This window comes from Pseudophryne corroboree, chromosome 6, assembly GCF_028390025.1.
Source record: "Pseudophryne corroboree isolate aPseCor3 chromosome 6, aPseCor3.hap2, whole genome shotgun sequence".
NCBI classification, from domain to species: Eukaryota; Metazoa; Chordata; class Amphibia; order Anura; family Myobatrachidae; genus Pseudophryne; species Pseudophryne corroboree.
The window spans coordinates 833,234,498-833,257,063 of record NC_086449.1 but is presented as its reverse complement, the minus strand read 5'-3'; the positions used below and the strand labels follow the sequence as shown (position 1 = coordinate 833,257,063).

The 22,566-nt window shown below is 49.6% G+C and overlaps 1 protein-coding gene across 12 annotated transcripts in view; it reads right to left on the bottom strand.

The window, feature by feature from the left end:
• Window positions 1–366: 366 nt before the first annotated feature.
• SOX5 (SRY-box transcription factor 5) overlaps window positions 367–22,566 on the bottom strand; it is a 496,029-nt gene continuing 473,829 nt past the window's right edge. For 11 of the 12 annotated variants that reach the window (XM_063929373.1, XM_063929372.1, XM_063929371.1 and 8 more), the window contains 5 exons: window positions 21,553–21,725; window positions 8,718–8,826; window positions 4,780–4,953; window positions 3,004–3,220; window positions 367–1,703 (listed from right to left, as the gene is read on the bottom strand). In XM_063929373.1, the coding sequence (XP_063785443.1) occupies window positions 1,403–1,703; window positions 3,004–3,220; window positions 4,780–4,953; window positions 8,718–8,826; window positions 21,553–21,725 (974 nt within the window). In that variant the 3' untranslated portion in view covers window positions 367–1,402. The remainder of the gene's footprint in view (window positions 1,704–3,003; window positions 3,221–4,779; window positions 4,954–8,717; window positions 8,827–21,552; window positions 21,726–22,566) is intronic. The other variant, XM_063929376.1, reaches the window with a different exon arrangement.

The following is a 22,566-nucleotide window of genomic DNA, read 5'->3' as shown; positions in this document are numbered from 1 at the left end:
ATTTTTGTGTCTCAGTTCATTTTCTATTTAAAAGTATTGGCAAGGTTTGCAGTATTTCAGCAGACACTAAATGAATTGTTTCTGTCTTTGCGATCTTTCCATTCAGCCGACGTACAGCAGAGATCCCTAACGCAGCACCGTTCCCGCAGTCCGGAAATGACACCGGACTAAAAAAAAACAGATACTAAAAAAAAAAAAATCTGCAAACTCTGGAGATCCGTATGGCCAAATTACAGCTATATATGTACATATATATATATATTTTTTGTCATTTAAGAGCTAATAATATTTCTATAAAAAGTTTTTAAATTTTAAAAACTTACAATTTCTTTCCCCCCCAATTTTTTCCCCCTTTCTTATCCCCCCCCTTCTTTCCTTTCCGTTCTTCTTTAGATATTTGAAGTGCAAATATTCATTAAAGGCTTCTTAAAGTCTGGTGACAAATAGGATGTGGGATTTCATCCCATGTTAAGCATGGTACGAACATATCATTAGTACCAGAACACGCTCACACGCACACATAATACACGCCATAAAATATTCTTATGTCTCTCACCATCACCTGAGAACTGCAACTACAGTTTCTGTTCAAAATAAAATAAAATATATATATATAGAATTAAAAAAAAAAGACTCAACTTTTACCAGCTGCTGGTCAATTTTCAGTTCTTGAAGAGATTGTCTAAGACATAGTAACGCTGTCCGAAATTAAGACAGAGCAGAAATAAACGAGAAAATAATGTGCTAATTCAGCGCATCAGTACAGATTTGGCACTTGCTAAAAGACGCGGCGTAATATGCAACAGATGAAGTTATACGTCCATGATACAAATGGAAAAACAGAATTAAAATCGGCCGGGTGTCCATGCGGGTAAGTCCCTTGGACCCGCCGACTACGCCAAGGAAAGTGAGGGGAGGGGAAGAGGGTGGGGGGGAGGAGCCAGTTAGGAGCTTTTTTTTTTGTCAAAAAATTCTTAATTCCTCTTTAAACTTTAGCACAAAACGACAAAACACATTCACAAGCCACTTGTTGGCACTGTGTACCTGAGTGAGAATTTCTAGAACATTGTCGAACAAACAGCCATAAAGTTTTTGAGTTTTCTTTTTAACATATGGAAAAAAAAAAAAAAAAAATTTGAAGGGTAAGACGTCAGTGCTGAGCAGCTGAATTACTGGCATTTAGTTTACCCATAGCTTATCCCATTTGTTTGGTGGATAGTCAGTTGTTATCTGTAGTTCTTTTTTCCGACTCCGGTGATCCCGGTTGAAATGTCCCAGCTCGTATTGAGGACAGATAAAGTAACAGTCAGTGTATCTGAAAGCTCATGCGCTCGCCACTGATAAAGGGTGAGTCGGGATCGGGCGTTATGAAGTCCACAAAGTTCACGCCGTCCACCCGTCATCAGTTGGCTTGTCCCGCACTGTGATTTTCACTGTCACTGCCATAATCCACTTCTGGGTCGTCTTCCTCTTCGTACTCGTCATACATTTCGCTGTTGACGTCGTCGTTCTGGATCTCCCCCTTGATGTGAGGCGCATCTACTTTCATGGCGTAAGTGCTTTGGATGACCTGCAGGCTAGGCTCCGGGCTGCTTGAGACGCTGGAATGCTCGGAGGGCAGGTGAGGCGACGGCATCCCCGCCATGGCTATGGCTCCTGGGTACACAACTCCCGTCGTGGTGATAGGGATCTGTGCTTGTTGCCTACACGCCAAGACAGAAGAGAAGGCGTATAAATAAAAATACAATGTGCGATAAATACAGCTGAAATCATCTTTCTACGAGTCTATTGCTCTAAAACGCCCTGCTTCATACTACTCCAGATCACTACGGGGGGCTCTACAGTATATTACCAGGCTGTGCTTCCTGAAAGCGTCTGACAACACAGCGATTATTTACGCTCTATAAGAAATGGCGCCACGGGATTATTTACACTTTCTGTTTTAGTTTCCACTGAAAAACAAAGATCCGTATATAAAAAATGCAGACTATGGGTCCGATTCAGGTTGGATCGCAACAGGCGATCCAACCGCAAAAATTGCTAAAAGGATGTGGGCGCACGTGCAGGGCCGGTCCTGCGCATGCGCCCGCAGAAAATGTGAATGGCTCAATCAAGCATAGGCGTTCGCAGGGGGCGCGGCACTGCTCCGTTTCCTAGGCGGAGACGGAGTGTTGCGGAGGAGGGGAAACGGGGGCGGTGTCATCAAAATGGGGGGGCGTGGCATGGGAGTGATTGTGGTGGCTGCGTGACATCACATGCAGCCGCCGCAATCAGAAAGATGGCAGCGGGCAACCTGCGGGCGCAGCCAAGCTGTGCCGGCAGGAGGCAACCCTACTTTCTGCGATCAAGCAGAAACTGCGATGCGATCGCAATTTCTGCTTGGTCAAGGGAGAAGGGGGGAAGGTGGCGGTCAGCATGCTGGGTGACCTTGCCCTGCGATGGGCGCCCCCCAGTGTGCGATCACAAGATTGCAGATTCTGCTACTTAGCAGATTCTGCAATCCTTACTGAATCAGGCCCTACCGCACTATCTATGGTGATATATAAAACGGGGATGTATTCAGTGCTGATCTATAACATCAAGTGAGAGCTCAACAAACAGGACTAGCGATAAACACCGGCCGTTTCACGTCATGCTGATTAAGAATGAACGATTAGGCCTCTGACAGAAGACTGCAAACGTCTGAGATTTAATGAGTCTTTCTGCGGCAAAATATATCGCCTCCTGCGAAACGTAACGGCAGTCCTGACTGTTTCATTTGTACAGCGCTGCAGAAAATGTTGGAGCTACGTAATATGACATAAATGTAAGGTGGCGTTCGGTACTGGGAAACACGTCACCATCTTCTATATAGTGTATTATTATTGCTGGGTAACGGACGCTGGCCTCAGGCTACGGGCGCACGTTATTAGACAGGTCCCTAGATGGCACACGGATAGATGGAATAGGCTGCTTGCGGATGAGGGGACTGGTAACTGGACAGAGGTGAATGTGGCGTCCTACCCTACGTTGAAATACTGTCTCATCTCTTGCCGTCTGCTGCGCATGATTGCTTTGTATTCACCAATCCGCAGCTTTTTGCCGTCAACTAGGCAGGTGCGTTTCGGCCGCGGCTTGTACTTGTAGTCCGGGTATTTCTCCAGGTGCTGCTTGCTGAGCCGCGCCTGTTCTTCGTAGTAAGGCTGTTTCTCCAGGTTTGTCATGGCTTTCCAACGAGAACCTGCGCCACAATATAAGAAAGAAAATCAATTTTAACCCAAACTACATAATGACAGAAATGCTGGTATAGCGAATACAAAATAACGCGCACATTCCTAACCGTGTACCCGCCCCTTAGGCCTTTCAATGTTTGTGGGACTGCACATGTACCGGACCCATTCTGCATCATCAGATGCAGGTTCCGGCCATTTGGGGGTGGCGACTGGAAGCGTTTCCCAATACGTTTTATAGGATTGTCTGCGTCTTCTGACGCAGATTTCCTGGCCCAGTGAGTGTGAACAGCCCGGTCATCTTGAGTCACCTGAGGGTGACTCAGATGACCGATGGTCGCGCAGAGTGGTCCAATGTTGTGTTGTCGGGCGCAGAAGCGTATGGCACAAGCAGGTGCAGCATTTGCATATTTTCGCACAGAACTTGCGCTCAGCCTCCATGATGGATTCTGTACTTTTCCTACTATATAATTTATAAAAAAAATAAGCATGTAATAGAATTGTGGGGGTCATTCCGAGTTGATCGCTCGCTAGCTAGTTTTAGCAGCCGTGCAAACACTATGCCACCGCCCACTGCGGAGTGTATTTTAGCTTAGCAGAAGTGCGAACGTATGTGTAGCCGAGCTCTGCAAAAACAGTTTGTGCAGTTTCAGAGTTGCTCTGAACCTACTCAGCGCTTGCGATCACTTCAACCTATCCGTGTCCGGATTTGACGTCATACACCCGCCCAGCGACCGCCCAGCCACGCCTGCATTTTTTCAGACACGCCTGCGATTTTGCAAACACTCCCTGAAAACGGTCAGTTGACACCCAGTAACGCCCCCTTCCTGTCAATCTTGTTGCGGCGAAGGAAAACTTTGCTAGAACCTGTGCACTGCCACAACGGACTTTGTACCCGTACGATGCGCGTGCATACGCAGAAATGCAGATTTTTAGCCTGATCGATGCGTTGCGAACAACAGCAGCTAGCGATCAACTCGGAATGACCCCCTGTGTCTGTAGCTGGTGGGATGAGATGATTTCCCTTCCTATGAATCTGTTGTGTTGGGCGGAATGCTCTGCAATGCACAAGTCCTGCGATCTTGCAGTGTAATCTTCCTGTATTGTCTCGTTGCATCTCTATATTAGCCCTGACATTAAGCAGTGACGTGTTTGGGGGTTATGGTAACACAGCAGATGGAAGTCTGCTCTCGGGGTAAACGTCTATCATATTTATTACGCGATCTGCAATGAATTTGCACGTTGTACGCGAACTACTGTATGTCTAATGAAAGAAAGATGTCCCTCCGCTCTCCTGATCCGGGGCCAAACAGTGAGAGGCAATTCCTTCTGTTAGCAATTTCAGGGGAACGGCTGATTAAGACCAGATCCCGGAGTATTATAACATGTCAGCAGCACTCTCAGGAGTCTCCTTAGACGGCTGAAGTGTCTGTTATACACAGAATGCACCTACGCGGGGTCCCGTCGGCCAGACGTGTAAATACCGGACACTTTGGCGCTTACATCTACATGCGGGGCTCATTCTACGGCTGGATGGGGAGTGTGAGTGTCACATAGTATATTCCTGTACCTAATATCTTGCTGATGTTAGAGTTATGCATGTCTGGGAAAGCCTGGAGAATCTTCCTCCGTTCATCCTTCGCCCAGACCATGAAGGCGTTCATTGGCCGCTTAATATGCGGCTCGCTGCTGCCGCGGCCTCTGGACTCCCGATATATCCTGGATTCTGACACTCCGGCACTTCCTATGGAAATAACAATGAGAAACGAGTTGGATGAAGGTCAATGTATGCGCGGAATCTGACGTGTCTGTACGTCTGGTCCATGAAGGAATAGAATAATACGCAGACAGAACGAAAGTCCCTCCCATATAATGAGGACCAGCGTATCACACAGGCCAGGCCCCAGGGTGTAGGCAAAGGGTGGGGAGTCCTGACAGAATGAGTGCTAGATACTGAGTGTGAGTGTACTGACTGACAGAATGAGTGCTAGATACTGAGTGTGAGTGCACTGACAGAATGAGTGCTAGATGCTGAGTGTGAGTGCACTGACTGACAGAATGAGTGCTAGATACTGAGTGTGAGTGCACTGACAGAATGAGTGCTAGATACTGAGTGTGAGTACACTGACTGACAGAATGAGAGCTACATACGGAGTGTGAGTGCACTGACTGACAGAATGAGTGCTAGATACTGAGTGTGAGTGCACTGACTGACAGAATGAGTGCTAGATACTGAGTGTGAGTACACTGACTGACAGAATGAGTGCTACATACTGAGTGTGAGTGCACTGACTGACAGAATGAGTGCTAGATACTGAGTGTGAGTGCACTGACTGACAGAATGAGTGCTAGATACTGAGTGTGAGTACACTGACTGACAGAATGAGTGCTAGATACTGAGTGTGAGTGCACTGACTGACAGAATGAGTGCTAGATACTGAGTGTGAGTGCACTGACTGACAGAATGAGTGCTAGATACTGAGTGTGAGTGCACTGACAGAATGAGTGCTAGATACTGAGTGTGAGTACACTGACTGACAGAATGAGTGCTAGATACTGAGTGTGAGTGCACTGACTGACAGAATGAGTGCTAGATGCTGAGTGTGAGTGCACTGACTGACAGAATGAGTGCTAGATACTGAGTGTGAGTGCACTGACTGACAGAATGAGTGCTAGATACTGAGTGTGAGTGCACTGACTGACAGAATGAGTGCTAGATGCTGAGTGTGAGTGCACTGACTGACAGAATGAGTGCTAGATGCTGAGTGTGAGTGCACTGACTGACAGAATGAGTGCTAGATGCTGAGTGTGAGTACACTGACTGACAGAATGAGTGCTAGATACTGAGTGTGAGGGCACTGACTGACAGAATGAGTGCTAGATGCTGAGTGTGAGTGCACTGACTGACAGAATGAGTGCCAGATGCTGAGTGTGAGTGCACTGACTGACAGAATGAGTGCTAGATACTGAGTGTGAGTGCACTGACTGACAGAATGAGTGCTAGATACTGAGTGTGAGTGCACTGACTGACATAATGAGTGCTAGATACTGAGTGTGAGTGCACTGACTGACAGAATGAGTGCTAGATACTGAGTGTGAGTGCACTGACTGACAGAATGAGTGCTAGATACTGAGTGTGAATGCACTGACAGAATGAGTACTAGAAACAGAGTGTGAGTGCACTGACTGACAGAATGAGTGCTAGATGCTGAGTGTGAGTGCACTGACTGACAGAATGAGTGCTAGATGCTGAGTGTGAGTGCACTGACTGACAGAATGAGTGCTAGATGCTGAGTGTGAGTGCACTGACTGACAGAATGAGTGCTAGATGCTGAGTGTGAGTGCACTGACAGAATGAGTGCTAGATACTGAGTGTGAGTGCACTGACTGACAGAATGAGTGCTAGATGCTGAGTGTGAGTGCACTGACTGACAGAATGAGTGCCAGATGCTGAGTGTGAGTGCACTGACTGACAGAATGAGTGCTAGATACTGAGTGTGAGTGCACTGACTGACAGAATGAGTGCTAGATACTGAGTGTGAGTGCACTGACTGACAGAATGAGTGCTAGATACTGAGTGTGAGTGCACTGACTGACAGAATGAGTGCTAGATGCTGAGTGTGAGTGCACTGACTGACAGAATGAGTGCCAGATGCTGAGTGTGAGTGCACTGACTGACAGAATGAGTGCTAGATACTGAGTGTGAGTGCACTGACTGACAGAATGAGTGCTAGATACTGAGTGTGAGTGCACTGACAGACAGAATGAGTGCTAGATACTGAGTGTGAGTGCACTGACAGACAGAATGAGTGCTAGATACTGAGTGTGAGTGCACTGACTGACAGAATAAGTGTTAGACCCTGAGTGTGAGTGCACTGACTGAAAGAATGAGTGCTAGATACTGAGTGTGAGTGCACTGACAGAATGAGCGCTAGATACTGAGTGTGAGTGCACTGACTGACAGAATGAGTGCTAGATACTGAGTGTGAGTGCACTGACTGACAGAATGAGTGCTAGATACTGAGTGTGAGTGCACTGACAGAATGAGCGCTAGATACTGAGTGTGAGTGTACTGACTGACAGACTGAGTGCTAGATACTGAGTGTGAGTGCACTGACAGAATGAGCGCTAGATACTGAGTGTGAGTGCACTGACTGACAGAATGAGTGCTAGATACTGAGTGTGAGTGCACTGACTGACAGAATGAGTGCTAGATGCTGAGTGTGAGTGCACTGACTGACAGAATGAGTGCCAGATGCTGAGTGTGAGTGCACTGACTGACAGAATGAGTGCTAGATAATGAGTGTGAGTGCACTGACTGACAGAATGAGTGCTAGATACTGAGTGTGAGTGCACTGACTGACAGAATGAGTGCTAGATACTGAGTGTGAGTGCACTGACTGACAGAATGAGTGCTAGATGCTGAGTGTGAGTGCACTGACTGACAGAATGAGTGCCAGATGCTGAGTGTGAGTGCACTGACTGACAGAATGAGTGCTAGATACTGAGTGTGAGTGCACTGACTGACAGAATGAGTGCTAGATACTGAGTGTGAGTGCACTGACAGACAGAATGAGTGCTAGATACTGAGTGTGAGTGCACTGACAGACAGAATGAGTGCTAGATACTGAGTGTGAGTGCACTGACTGACAGAATGAGTGTTAGACCCTGAGTGTGAGTGCACTGACTGACAGAATGAGTGCTAGATACTGAGTGTGAGTGCACTGACTGACAGAATGAGTGCTAGATACTGAGTGTGAGTGCACTGACTGACAGAATGAGTGCTAGATGCTGAGTGTGAGTGCACTGACTGACAGAATGAGTGCCAGATGCTGAGTGTGAGTGCACTGACTGACAGAATGAGTGCTAGATACTGAGTGTGAGTGCACTGACTGACAGAATGAGTGCTAGATACTGAGTGTGAGTGCACTGACAGACAGAATGAGTGCTAGATACTGAGTGTGAGTGCACTGACAGACAGAATGAGTGCTAGATACTGAGTGTGAGTGCACTGACTGACAGAATGAGTGTTAGACCCTGAGTGTGAGTGCACTGACTGAAAGAATGAGTGCTAGATACTGAGTGTGAGTGCACTGACAGAATGAGCGCTAGATACTGAGTGTGAGTGCACTGACTGACAGAATGAGTGCTAGATACTGAATGTGAGTGCACTGACTGACAGAATGAGTGCTAGATACTGAGTGTGAGTGCACTGACTGACAGAATGAGTGTTAGACCCTGAGTGTGAGTGCACTGACTGAAAGAATGAGTGCTAGATACTGAGTGTGAGTGCACTGACAGAATGAGCGCTAGATACTGAGTGTGAGTGCACTGACTGACAGAATGAGTGCTAGATACTGAGTGTGAGTGCACTGACTGACAGAATGAGTGCTAGATACTGAGTGTGAGTGCACTGACTGACAGAATGAGTGTAGGATACTGAGTGAGTGCGCTGACATGGACCACGGCTATGCTGGTATGTGAGTATAGAGTGGGACCCGTCCTCACCGTCAGAGTCTCCGCTCAAGTTGAAGTCCATCATGGTGTGACCGAACTTTCCGTCATCGCCCTGCTTGGCGGCCAGCTGCTGCGACAGGCAATCTAACGACGCTTTCTCCTGCAGGAAAGACCCAGAATATATAATATTAAGGAGACGTCCATCAGTGTTAGCTACATACATACAGCTGTACAGGAGTCCTACATGTAACACGCGGTAACACAACACAAATATCCTGCTGTCCTGTAACGTTCTGCGTCACCTTCCGGCGTCACATAAGACAGGTCCCCTACAAACCGGAAACCACTTCATGCCCTGTGAGATGCAGAACCCCCGACAGAAGCCAGAGAGCTGTACCTATGCCGCATACATGTTTGCAGCAGTCACGCCAAACAGACCCGCTTGGCGCGCCAGGTTGCGTGAATCTTCCAGCGACTGGGTTTTCTTTGCTACTTTTTTTTCCAAAAATCCGTTTTATTGGCAATGCAATGCGTCTAGTACACAGGAGGAGACTGTGCTGAGTAATCTGATATGTGACACCTATATATATGTCTCTGATTATGGGGGTCATTCCGAGGTGATCGCTAGCTGCCGTTGTTCGCTGCGTAGCGATCAGTGAAAAATTGGATAATCTGCGCATGCGTATGCTCCGCAATGCGCACGCGCGTCGTACGGGTATAAAGTCCATTTTGGTTTTGCACTGGTTCTAGCGACTATTCCAATCACACAGCCGGCCGCAAGGAGATTGACAGGAAGGGGGCGTTTCTGGGTGTCAACTGACCGTTTTCAGGGAGAGCTTACAGAAACGCAGACGTGGCAGAAAAAACGCAGGCATGGCTGGGCGTTCGCTGGGCGGGTGTGTGACGTCAAAAGCCGTCCCTCCGTCGTTTGAATCAACGCACATGAAGAGTAACTACAGGGCTGTTCTTGTTTTGCACAAAATGATTTTGCAGGCGCTCTGCTGCACAGGCGTTCGCACTTCTGCAAAGCGAAAATACACTCCCGGTGGGTGGCGACAATGCGTTTGCACGGCTGCTAAAAACTGCTAGCGAGCGATCAACTCGGAATGACCCCCTATGTACACAATGTAGCAGCTACTGCTTTTTTCAATACAAGTTCTGTTCTTCTCCGTATACAGCCTCAGTCACACACAGTATACAGGTGTCACATATCACATTACTCAGCGCAGTCTCCTGGTGCATCCTAGTCACACTGTGCTCTGTATACAGCCTCAGTCACACACAGTATACAGGTGTCATATCACATTACTCAGCGCAGTCTCCTGGTGCGTCCTAGTCACTTTGTGCTCCGTATACAGCCTCAGTTACACACAGTATACAGGTGTCACATATCACATTACTCAGCGCAGTCTCCTGGTGCGTCCTAGTCACATTGTGCTCCGTATACAGCCTCAGTTACACACAGTATACAGGTGTCATATCGGGTGGTCTTCTGTATACCGGCGGTCGGGCTCCCGGCGCTCAGTATACCGGCGCCGGGAGCCCGACCGCCGGCATACCGACACTTATTTTCCCTCGTGGGGGTCCACGACCCCCATAGAGGGAGAATAAAATAGTGTGGCGCGCGTAGCGCGCCACCGTGCCCGTAGCGTGGCGAGCGCAGCGAGCCCGCAAGGGGCTCATTTGCGCTCGCCACACTGTCGGTCAGCCGGCGGTCGGGCTCCCGGCGCCGGTATGCTGGGCGCCGGGAGCCCGACCGCCGGCCAGCCGTAGTGAACCCGTCATATCACATTACTCAGCGCAGTCTCCTGGTGCGTCCTAGTCACATTGTGCTCCGTATACAGCGTCAGTCACACACAGTATACAGGTGTCATATATCACATTACTCAGCGCAGTCTCCTGGTGCATACTAGTCACATTGTGCTCCGTATACAGCCTCAGTCACTCAGTATACAGGTGTCTTATATCACATTACTCAGCACAGTCTCCTGGTGCGTCCTAGTCACATTGTGCTCCGTATACAGCCTCAGTCACACACAGTATACAGGTGTCACATATCACATTACTCATCGCTGCCTCCTGGTGCGTCTTAGTCACATTGTGCTCCGTATACAGCCTCAGTCACACACAGTATACAGGTGTCACATATCACATTACTCAGCGCAGTCTCCTGGTGCGTCCTAGTCACATTGTGCTCCGTATACAGCCTCAGTCACACACAGTATACAGGTGTCACATATCACATTACTCAGCGCAGTCTCATGGTGCGTCCTAGTCACATTGTACTCCGTATACAGCCTCAGTCACTCAGTATACAGGTGTCATATCACATTACTCAGCGCAGTCTCCTGGTGCATCCTAGTCACACTGTGCTCTGTATACAGCCTCAGTCACACACAGTATACAGGTCTCACATATCACATTACTCATCGCTGCCTCCTGGTGCGTCCTAGTCACATTGTGCTCCGTATACAGCAGCGGTGGCCAACCAGTGGCTCTTGAGTCGCATGAGGCTCTTTCTTTATTTAAATGTGGCTCCCGACACTCTAAATCATGTGACCTCTTCAGATACAGAAACTGCTGCACTCCAGCCAGAGATGCAGCAGCATTACAGGGACTGAAAATTGAAGGAGCCAGATACTAGAGGCGAGACACCCACTGGCAAACAGAGGACACATTAGGGACTGCAGCAATGGCATGAGTTGGTGGGGGAACTTTAGTGACACATGAGGGTGGGCTAGAGTGACACAAGGCGGAGCTGGCTGGAGTGATGAAGGAGGGTGCTGGAAGTAGTGTCACATGGGGAGCTCGCTGGAGTGACATAGGAGGGTGCTAGCTGGAGTGACACATGGGAGAGCTGGCTGGAGTGACATAGGAGGGTGGTAGCAGGAGTGACACATGGGAGAGCTGGCTGGAGTGACATAGGAGGGTGGTAGCAGGAGTGACACATGGGAGTGCTGGCTGGAGTGACATGGGGGGTGCTGGCAGAGTGACATAGGAGGGTGGTAGCAGGAGGACACATGGGGGAGCTGGCTGGAGTGACACATGGGGGAGCTGGCTGGAGTGACACATGGAGAGCTGGCTGGAGTGACACATGGGGGAGCTGGCTGGAGTGACATAGGAGGGTGCTAGCAGGAGTGACACATGGGAGAGCTGGCTGGAGTGACACATGGGAGAGCTGGCTGGAGTGACACATGGGTGAGCTGGCTGGAGTGACATAGGAGGGTGCTAGCAGGAGTGACACATGGGGAGCTGGCTGGAGTGACATAGGAGGGTGGTAGCAGGAGTGACACATGGGAGAGCTGGCTGGAGTGACATGGGGAGCTGGCTGGAGTGACATAGGAGGGTGGTAGCAGGAGTGACACATGGGAGAGCTGGCTGGAGTGACATAGGAGGGTGCTAGCAGGAGTGACACATGGGATAGCTGGCTGGAGTGACATGGGGAGCTGGCTGGAGTGACATAGGAGGGTGGTAGCAGGAGTGACACATGGGAGAGCTGGCTGGAGTGACATAGGAGGGTGGTAGCAGGAGTGACACATGGGAGTGCTGGCTGGAGTGACATGGGGGGTGCTGGCAGAGTGACATAGGAGGGTGGTAGCAGGAGTGACACATGGGGGAGCTGGCTGGAATGACACATGGGGGAGCTGGCTGGAGTGACACATGGGGGAGCTGGCTGGAGTGACACATGGGGAGCTGGCTGGAGTGACACATGGGGGAGCTGGCTGGAGTGACATAGGAGGGTGCTAGCAGGAGTGACACATGGGAGAGCTGGCTGGAGTGACACATGGGAGAGCTGGCTGGAGTGACACATGGGTGAGCTGACTGGAGTGACATAGGAGGGTGCTAGCAGGAGTGACACATGGGAGAGCTGGCTGGAGTGACACATGGGAGAGCTGGCTGGAGTGACACATGGGGAGCTGGCTGGAGTGACACATGGGGGAGCTGGCTGGAGTGACACATGGGGGAGCTGGCTGGAGTGACATGGGGAGCTGGCTGGAGTGACATAGGAGGGTGGTAGCAGGAGTGACACATGGGAGAGCTGGCTGGAGTGACATGGGGGAGCTGGCTGGAGTGACATGGGAGAGCTGGCTGGAGTGACATAGGAGGGTGGTAGCAGGAGTGACACATGGGGAGCTGGCTGAAGTGACATAGGAGGGTGCTGGCAGGAGTGTCACATGGGGAGCTGACTGGAGTGACATAGGAGGGTGGTAGCTGGAGTGACACATGGGGAGCTGGCTGGAGTGACATAGGAGGGTGCTAGCAGGAGTGTCACATGGGGAGCTGGCTGGAGTGACATAGGAGGGTGCTAGCAGGAGTGACACATGGGAGAGCTGGCTGGAGTGACATGGGGAGTTGGCTGGAGTGACATAGGAGGGTGCTAGCAGGAGTGACACATGGGGGAGCTGGCTGGAGTGACATAGGAGGGTGGTAGCTGGAGTGACACATGGGAGAGCTGGCTGGAGTGACATAGGAGGGTGGTAGCAGGAGTGACACATGGGGAGCTGGCTGGAGTGACATAGGAGGGTGGTAGCAGGAGTGACACATGGGGAGCTGGCTGGAGTGACATAGGAGGGTGGTAGCAGGAGTGACACATGGGATAGCTGGCTGGAGTGACATGGGGAGCTGGCTGGAGTGACATAGGAGGGTGGTAGCAGGAGTGACACATGGGAGAGCTGGCTGGAGTGACATAGGAGGGTGCTAGCAGGAGTGACACATGGGATAGCTGGCTGGAGTGACATGGGGAGCTGGCTGGAGTGACATAGGAGGGTGGTAGCAGGAGTGACACATGGGAGAGCTGGCTGGAGTGACATAGGAGGGTGGTAGCAGGAGTGACACATGGGAGTGCTGGCTGGAGTGACATGGGGGGTGCTGGCAGAGTGACATAGGAGGGTGGTAGCAGGAGTGACACATGGGGGAGCTGGCTGGAGTGACACATGGGGGAGCTGGCTGGAGTGACACATGGGGAGCTGGCTGGAGTGACACATGGGGGAGCTGGCTGGAGTGACATAGGAGGGTGCTAGCAGGAGTGACACATGGGAGAGCTGGCTGGAGTGACACATAAGAGAGCTGGCTGGAGTGACACATGGGTGAGCTGGCTGGAGTGACATAGGAGGGTGCTAGCAGGAGTGACACATGGGGAGCTGGCTGGAGTGACATAGGAGGGTGGTAGCAGGAGTGACACATGGGGGAGCTGGCTGGAGTGACACATGGGGGAGCTGGCTGGAGTGACACATGGGGGAGCTGGCTGGAGTGACATGGGGAGCTGGCTGGAGTGACATAGGAGGGTGGTAGCAGGAGTGACACATGGGAGAGCTGGCTGGAGTGACATGGGAGAGCTGGCTGGAGTGACATAGGAGGGTGGTAGCAGGAGTGACACATGGGGAGCTGGCTGGAGTGACATAGGAGGGTGCTGGCAGGAGTGTCACATGGGGAGCTGGCTGGAGTGACATAGGAGGGTGGTAGCTGGAGTGACACATGGGGAGCTGGCTGGAGTGACATAGGAGGGTGCTAGCAGGAGTGTCACATGGGGAGCTGGCTGGAGTGACATAGGAGGGTGCTAGCAGGAGTGACACATGGGAGAGCTGGCTGGAGTGACATGGGGAGTTGGCTGGAGTGACATAGGAGGGTGCTAGCAGGAGTGACACATGGGGGAGCTGGCTGGAGTGACATAGGAGGGTGGTAGCTGGAGTGACACATGGGAGAGCTGGCTGGAGTGACATAGGAGGGTGGTAGCAGGAGTGACACATGGGGAGCTGGCTGGAGTGACATAGGAGGGTGGTAGCAGGAGTGACACATGGGAGAGCGGGCTGGAGTGACATAGGAGGGTGGTAGCAGGAGTGACACATGGGGGAGCTGGCTGGAGTGACATAGGAGGGTGGTAGCTGGAGTGACACATGGGAGAGCTGGCTGGAGTGACACATGGGAGAGCTGGCTGGAGTGACATAGGAGGGTGCTAGCAGGAGTGACACATGGGAGAGCTGGCTGGAGTGACATAGGAGGGTGCTAGCAGGAGTGACACATGGGAGAGCTGGCTGGAGTGACATAGGAGGGTGGTAGCAGGAGTGACACATGGGGGAGCTGGCTGGAGTGACATAGGAGGGTGGTAGCTGGAGTGACACATGGGAGAGCTGGCTGGAGTGACACATGGGAGAGCTGGCTGGAGTGACATAGGAGGGTGCTAGCAGGAGTGACACATGGGAGAGCTGGCTGGAGTGACATAGGAGGGTGCTAGCAGGAGTGACACATGGGAGAGCTGGCTGGAGTGACATAGGAGGGTGGTAGCAGGAGTGACACATGGGGGAGCTGGCTGGAGTGACATAGGAGGGTGGTAGCTGGAGTGACACATGGGAGAGCTGGCTGGAGTGACACATGGGAGAGCTGGCTGGAGTGACATAGGAGGGTGCTAGCAGGAGTGACACATGGGAGAGCTGGCTGGAGTGACATAGGAGGGTGCTAGCAGGAGTGACACATGGGAGAGCTGGCTGGAGTGACATAGGAGGGTGGTAGCAGGAGTGACACATGGGGAGCTGGCTGGAGTGACATAGGAGGGTGGTAGCAGGAGTGACACATGGGAGAGCTGGCTGGAGTGACATGGGGGAGTTGGCTGGAGTGACATAGGAGGGTGCTAGCAGGAGTGACACATGGGAGAGCTGGCTGGAGTGACATAGGAGGGTGGTAGCAGGAGTGACACATGGGATAGCTGGCTGGAGTGACATGGGGGAGTTGGCTGGAGTGACATAGGAGGGTGCTAGCAGGAGTGTCACATGGGGGAACTTAAGTTTATTATGTGAATCTGGCTTTTTCAATTATTTTATGTGAAAGTGGCTTTTTCAATGGATCTGACTTTAATTTTTTTATTTCATGTCGTTCTGGCTTTTTCAATGTATTTTATACCAGGGGTGTGGTCTAGCAGGCACAAGGCCACATTACATTTTTGCATGCGCACCTTCGGCTCGATGTCAGCTCTTTGATGTACCTAACAAGGTTTTATGGCTCTTTGTCGCTGACTGGTTGGCCGCCCCTGGTATACAGCCTCAGTCCCACACAGTATACAGGTGTCATATATCACATTACTCAGCGCAGTCTCTTCATCCTAGCTGCATTGCATTGTGACTAAGATGCATTTTCAGTAAAAAGACGCCTGACGTTAGCAGAGCTGCACGGGAATCAGCGGCTCCCTCACGTCGGTCATCTTGCGCTGCGTAGGGCATTGAGGCTGGAGGACACATCTGTAGGGAACGGGAAATGCTCCGTCACTACAAGTTACCAGTCACGCCTTCACTGCGGTTAGTGATGTTCTCAGGTCGCAGAAGATAAAAAGTCCAATGTATCCATGTGTAAGTCGCTGTGTACGGACACTAGATTTAGGGGGGATCCTGCCCCCCCACACTGAGAACTTGGATGGCACTATCTATACATCTTACGGACGTTTCCTGAATAGACGCGAGTCAGAAGAGAAGTGAAATTAAACAGTGTAACGCCGCCCGGCTGCGCTGACTCTCCCCACTCCGTGCAGCGTTTCTGGGACTCTATTATGGCAGAAGACGGACCACCAGAGAGGATGAAAGGAAATTCTGATGTTTTAATGATTAATTAGTTATCTTTTTATTAGGCAGGAATGAATAAGTGTAGCGTGTGTTACTCCCCCTCCTCATCATATCTGGAATCTTCCGCAGATAAAGGACAATAACCCTCCCGAGAAACATCATTAAAACGTGAAGACGCTACGGAGGTGTGGGGGCTTCTGGGGGACACAGAGAGCAATAGCGAGAAAGGCACCGCCGGTATGTTCTACTTTCCCATAATAGGGACGGCGCACATAGTCTCTGATATGCGGCAGCTAATTACTGACACATGGTGACTAATTACTGACATGTCTATTATGTGACACCACAATGGAAGATTTCCATGTGTTACTGTATTGTATAGCAGCAGAGGGGGCAGGAGACAAGGGGGGGGGTCCAACGCCTTTCTGTACACCAAACCACACATATCTATATACAGTATATATACAATGTATCCAGTCACTTCCATGTTAGCCCACTAGAGGCAGTATGCCTTTAGTGCCTAGGGGCTCACAACAGAGAAAAATGGCAGCCAGCGCTTTCGTTACCTGGTAGAGTATTACATTTAATGACGTTAGGGGTAACTGCAGCAAAAAGGAGCAAATTTACAGCCCGGGAAAAGCATTGCAGGGGCGTGTGCTGGGGATGGAAGGGTAAATGTAAGAACTGCGGGGCTAATTCAGACCTGATTACTCGCTAGGGATTTTTTGCAGTCCTTTGTTCGCATAGTCGCCGCCCATAGGGGGAGTGTATTTTAGCTGTGCAAGTGTGCAATCGCATGTGTACCCGAGCTGTACAAACAGATCTTTTGCAGTGTCTGAGTAGCCCAGGACTTACTCAGCCGCTGCGATCACTTCAGCCTGTCCGTGGGCCGGAACTGACGTCAGGAACCCTCCCCGTCAGGAACGGTCAGTTACCACCCACAAACACCTTCTTCCAGTCTATCTCCTTGTGAACGCCCGTGCGAATGGTCCTTCGCACAAACCGATCACTCAGCGACGATCCTCTTTGTACCCGTGCGACGCGCCTGCGCATTGTGGTGCATACGCATGCGCAGTTTAGACCTGATCGCCAGCTGTACGCAAACGCAGCCTAGCAATCAGGTCTGAATTACCCCATGCAAACGTATTTTATTGCTCACATATATATATATTTTGTAGCTGCTTGGAGGGTGCATGTGCAATTCTATGTTGCTGTGCAAATTGAAAGCTGCCCGGGCTATGTGAGCGGGATGCCAAGACAGCAAGTATTTACCCTGCACGCAAACATAATCCTGTATCTGAGCGCCATTCAGCGCAGCGTGGCATATCTAGACGGGCACTTACCCCCTTGAACCAGATTTACTCTCAGCTCAAAACGAGGTCTGATATTTAATCAGCATTTATCTAAAACATGAAATCTGAAAACAAATTTTCTACAATATGCGATGTGGGAGAAGTGCGCGATAAAGTGGGGAGACCTTCCTGGCCACGGAAAAGTGACATTTCGTTAGCAGAATCCTATAGAAGGGTGTTTGTGGGCGTAAGAAAAGTACGAGATGATTGGAAGAAGTGTCTAGCGGCTGATTTGTGCTTTTTTGAAAAAAGTAAAAGAAAGCAAAAAGCTCACGAATTTCACTTAATTATAAAAGAATGAAATGAAAAATGAAAAAAATAAATTAAAACAAAATGTGCTTTGGGGGTAAATTGCGGCCTTATTAAAGTAACAAAAAAAAAGTTTAAAAAAAATGATGCAAAGCAATAATTTTTGGCTACAATAAACACTTTCATTAAGTGTTGGGTTAATAATCTAACAAAATAGCTGATTTGGGGGAAATTGAGTTTATTTTTATTTTTTTAACCCCATAAATGACATGTACTTATCGGCCCAATGAAGCTAATTGAAAACATGGGGGGGAATTGTGTCCAAGGGGTTCTGCAGCAGGTCCAGACATTTTTGCCTTGCAATAAAGATTTCCCTACCTTTTCCCACGCTCAGGAGGTAGCGAACAAAAACTGTGAGTTTGTAATTGAATTGCAAAACAGATTTGTATTGTCAATTTTCCGTGCAAATGGCAACTCGCACCTAACTGGATTGACCCCTAATTAGCAATCAGTGGACTTAAAACAAAGTATTATTTAATATGTACCAAGTGCCTCCTAGTATGTGAGCAATTATATCCAGCAGCCACATAAACATACTTCCCCGCACTCTGAATTAAATGTTACAGGCTGCAGAACCGTCTGTGTCAGGCGCCCCCAGGGGTACACCTACCGCGGCCTGACAAGCCCCAGTCTGGAGGAATTAATGGCAATCCTTTACGAGAGACTAAATTATGTAGAAAACACTGAATCTAGCGCTCTCAGGTTAGAGGCGGCGGCTCTGCGCGAGGAGTTACGGCTGCGTCGCTTCTCCTATCTTTACATTCCTGTCATTAGAAAAATAAAATGAAATAATTTGCAAACCCTCTGTGCTCGCACATAATCAGTCTCTGCCATGCGTGGGATCTCATTAGCTGGAAGTTATGGCACAGTGACAAGTGAGGGAGACCGACTGTATTGCGGTGTGTTTCAGCGACCATCTGTGAAAATACGGCTTGTAGCCATGGAAGACACACAGCTGTAAATATACCCATTCCGGGCAAAGGGCGATAAAATTAGCAGAACCTTAAACTCAAACTAAAGTGTTTAATGATGGTTGGTGCTGCGCACGGAGCCAGGGAAGGGATGGCGCAGGCTGAGGGCTGATGGGACAGACGTAGAAATCCTCGCCCGTCCTGGCTGCGTCCCAGAACATTACATGAGGTATACAGAACCCCGGCCTTAGGCACAGTGCGTGTCAGTAAACGATTGCAGGATATATTCCCAATGCTGCAGCTATCAGGCGGAACTAGAACACCCAGGAATATGGACAAAATAAAAATTCTATCTAGAAGTAAAAAAAAATATTTCTCCCACAATCTGACTGTTGTGTCCCCCAGTAACATTACTGATACACATGCTATTGCCACAATATTATGTAAGCGTTGGTTATCAGGCCCAGAATGCACAGCGCCGCGTCCTGTAAATACTGTATGACCGCTGCGCCAGGGGAAAATGATCTTACATGTAAACAGCTTGGAATGGAATATTACATCTCTGGCGACCGTGGTTCATAATCTCTTTTATCTCTGAGATCGCAACTCCAATATGTCCGCAGACTATTGTTGGCCTTTGCCAAAATGTTCTGGCTGCAGTGAGACAGGGAGCTGGGTGTCTAGAACGCTCCTGACGCATCATTTACAGCAAGGACCCCCCCCCTACCCCAACACTTTCCCTTGACAAGTCAGAAGGACGTGTAACTAGCTGAGCACAGAGCGGGGGGATTAGCAGATAAGTAAACAGCGGCCGTCGGACAATAGTGAGGAGTAAGCGAACACTTTCCGTGCAGATGGCCGGGCTCCGCTGAGTTAGTGAATAGGCTGAGCGGAGTCACTAGAACTGGCAGAAAGTCATGTGTGGGAACAACAGCTGATCTGTATTAAAGGAGATTAACTCATGCTGCCACGGTGGAGAGCCCGGGATTATTTTAATGTAGTTCCATTCCTGTGCAAGCCGTCAGCACAATTACTGCCCTCCACGTGAATGACTGATCTGTAACCACAGTTAAACAACTCGCTGCTTAGGGGCCCCTGTGCATCATGAAGACGAATTTCCATACCATCAAAATGCTTTTAATGGGCTCCCACATCCAGCCACAAGATCCGCTGTGTGACTATAGAGGAGTCGGGATGAAGGCTTCCTGTCCAAAATCATTTGTTCGGTTGTCACTTGACAATTCCCAGCTAGCACCAGGGGAGGGGAGGGGGGTGAGATGTAAGGTTGCCTCTGCTTTGGAAGATTAAAAAAAGGGTACAGATGCTTTCTGAATGCAACCAACTGCTGTACCCACAGCCGAATTCAATGCGCTTAACAAATAACGGCAATTTAGCTACGCTTGCGAGGAATAGCTCCAGTCACTTTACATTAGCATCTGCCTGAGTGTTAAAGCCTCTACTACGTGGGGAGCAAGGAGAGAGGAATTTCTGCTCCGAGCGTCCTTTCAAGAATGCTTAAATATTTGAATATAAATTCCTCTGTGCTCCGTGATCACTTCTTCAGCTACCCTGCGCTCTTTATCCCTCCCCACCTACCGCACATGACAGAGCGCGCGCAGCCAGACCTGCGCATCTCTTCCCTATCCCACCGACATCTCATGTTCCCCCACACTGAGTACCCAGTGACAAAGGCCAGGTCGTAGAGGGGAACAAGTAATGCTGCCCACTGTGCCACCCCATATATAATGGTAACCACTGTGCCATCCTATATATGTACGGTGCTAACCGCTGTGCTACCCGTTCTATGGTCTATGCCAGTGGTTCTCAAACTGTGTGCTGGGCCACCCTGGTGTGCCTCGCGGCTCTTTCAGGGGTGCCTTGGATTGGTGATCCAGGACCAATTCAAATTATTTATGGTCAATATAATAGGCAAAACCAGTGCTGATGACTGCCAATCATAACATATCTGGACAACCAGAAGCGAATCCTGTCCCTCGCCGCACAATTTAACTTAAGGATGACATATAAACACAATTTACTTCATTTAATATTTCTTTGTAAATTTCTCAATTAGAAACGTTGCGCCCAAGGGCGCCGTGCAATAAATTCTAAATACTCTAGGGCACCGTGATTCAAAAAAGTTTGTGAACCACTGGTGTACGCAATATGTAACAAGATATTATTTCTGTTACGTTACTATATACTGAGCTTGGCACAAACCTGCTTTACTACTTCCACTGAATCACAGACGATCTTTAAGATCACAGGAAACATTGACCTGGAGGCTAAAAGTCATTTTATCAATGAGATGTTACTTTCTTTTTCATATCCAGGTCTTTGCACTTGGAGCGCTGACAGAATATACATGAGTCTGCGTGTCAGGCCGGCGTAGCGTCTAATTAATATATATCTGTCATTAGCAGAGTCTCGTCAGCTTGTAATAAGTTTGAGCATTTAGTGGGATAACACAGCTTGTCAGGGCTGCCAGAGAGCGGTCGTATAGCCCCGTCTCCTACATGACATATGATAATGGTTTAAACCCCCAACGGCTCAGCTGAGAATCAGCTAAACGTCTGTTCCTGGAGAGGATGGTATTATACCCTCAAATCCCGCTCTGATCTCACTAACACTCCGGCGTTTCTGCCATTTCCAAGTCAACCCAGATATTTCAAAGAATTTACAGCAACGAAATAAGGAATAATTCACAATGGCAGCCGGGGACGGGGGAACTGAAATGTGCGCAACAAAACGAGCCCTGGCCGCTGACCTTCTCTGATCGGCAGTTGTTCAGGCTGAGGCTGTTCATTACTGCCACCTTCCCGTCCAGGACCTGCTGCTCCCGCCTGAGCTGCTCCTTCATCTGCCGCGCCTCCTGGATGGCCTTTGTCACTGCGTCGTGATCGTTTAAGTAGCCCGTTGAGGTGATAGAGGACAGGATGTCTGCGGGACAGAAGATGCTTTTCAGTGGCGGCAGATTTATCAACATTTTCATCAAAGTTACACAATAAGAGAAATCACACAATAACGGCACAATAACTGCAATAATAACTGGACTTGGGGCAAAATTCAGACCTGATCGCAGCAGCAGAATATTTCTCTAATGAGTAAAACCATGGGGGTTCATTCCGAGTTGATCGCTAGCTGCTTTCGTTCGCTGTGCAGCGATGAGGGGAAAAAAAATGGCACTTCTGCGCATGCGTGCTATTACAACGAACGATGTAGTTTCACACAAGGTCTAGCGAAGCTTTTCAGTCGCACTGCTGGCCGCAGAGTGATTGACAGGAAGAGGGCGTTTCTGGGTGTCGGCTGACCGTTTTCAGGGAGTGTTCGAAAAAATGCAGGCGTGCCAGGAAAAACGCAGGCGTGGCCGGGCGAACGCAGGGCGTGTTTGTGACGTCAAATCAGGAACTGAAGAGTCTGAAGTGATCGCAAGCGCTGAGTAGGTTTTGAGCTACTCTGAAACTGCACAAAAAAACAACTTTGCAATCCTTTCGTTCGCACTTCTGCTAAGCTAGAATACACTCCCAGTGGGAGGCGGCATAGCGTTTGCACGGCTGCTAAAAACTGCTAGTGAGCGAACAACTTGGAATGACCACCCATGTGCGCTGCAAGTGGGGCAGATGTAACATGTGCAGAGAGAGTTAGATTTGGGTGGGTTATATTGTTTCTGTGCAGGGTAAATCCTGGCTGCTTTATTTTTACACTGCAATTTAGATTTCAGTTTGATCACGCCCCACCCAAATCTACCTCTCTCTGCACATGTTACATCTGCCCCACCTGC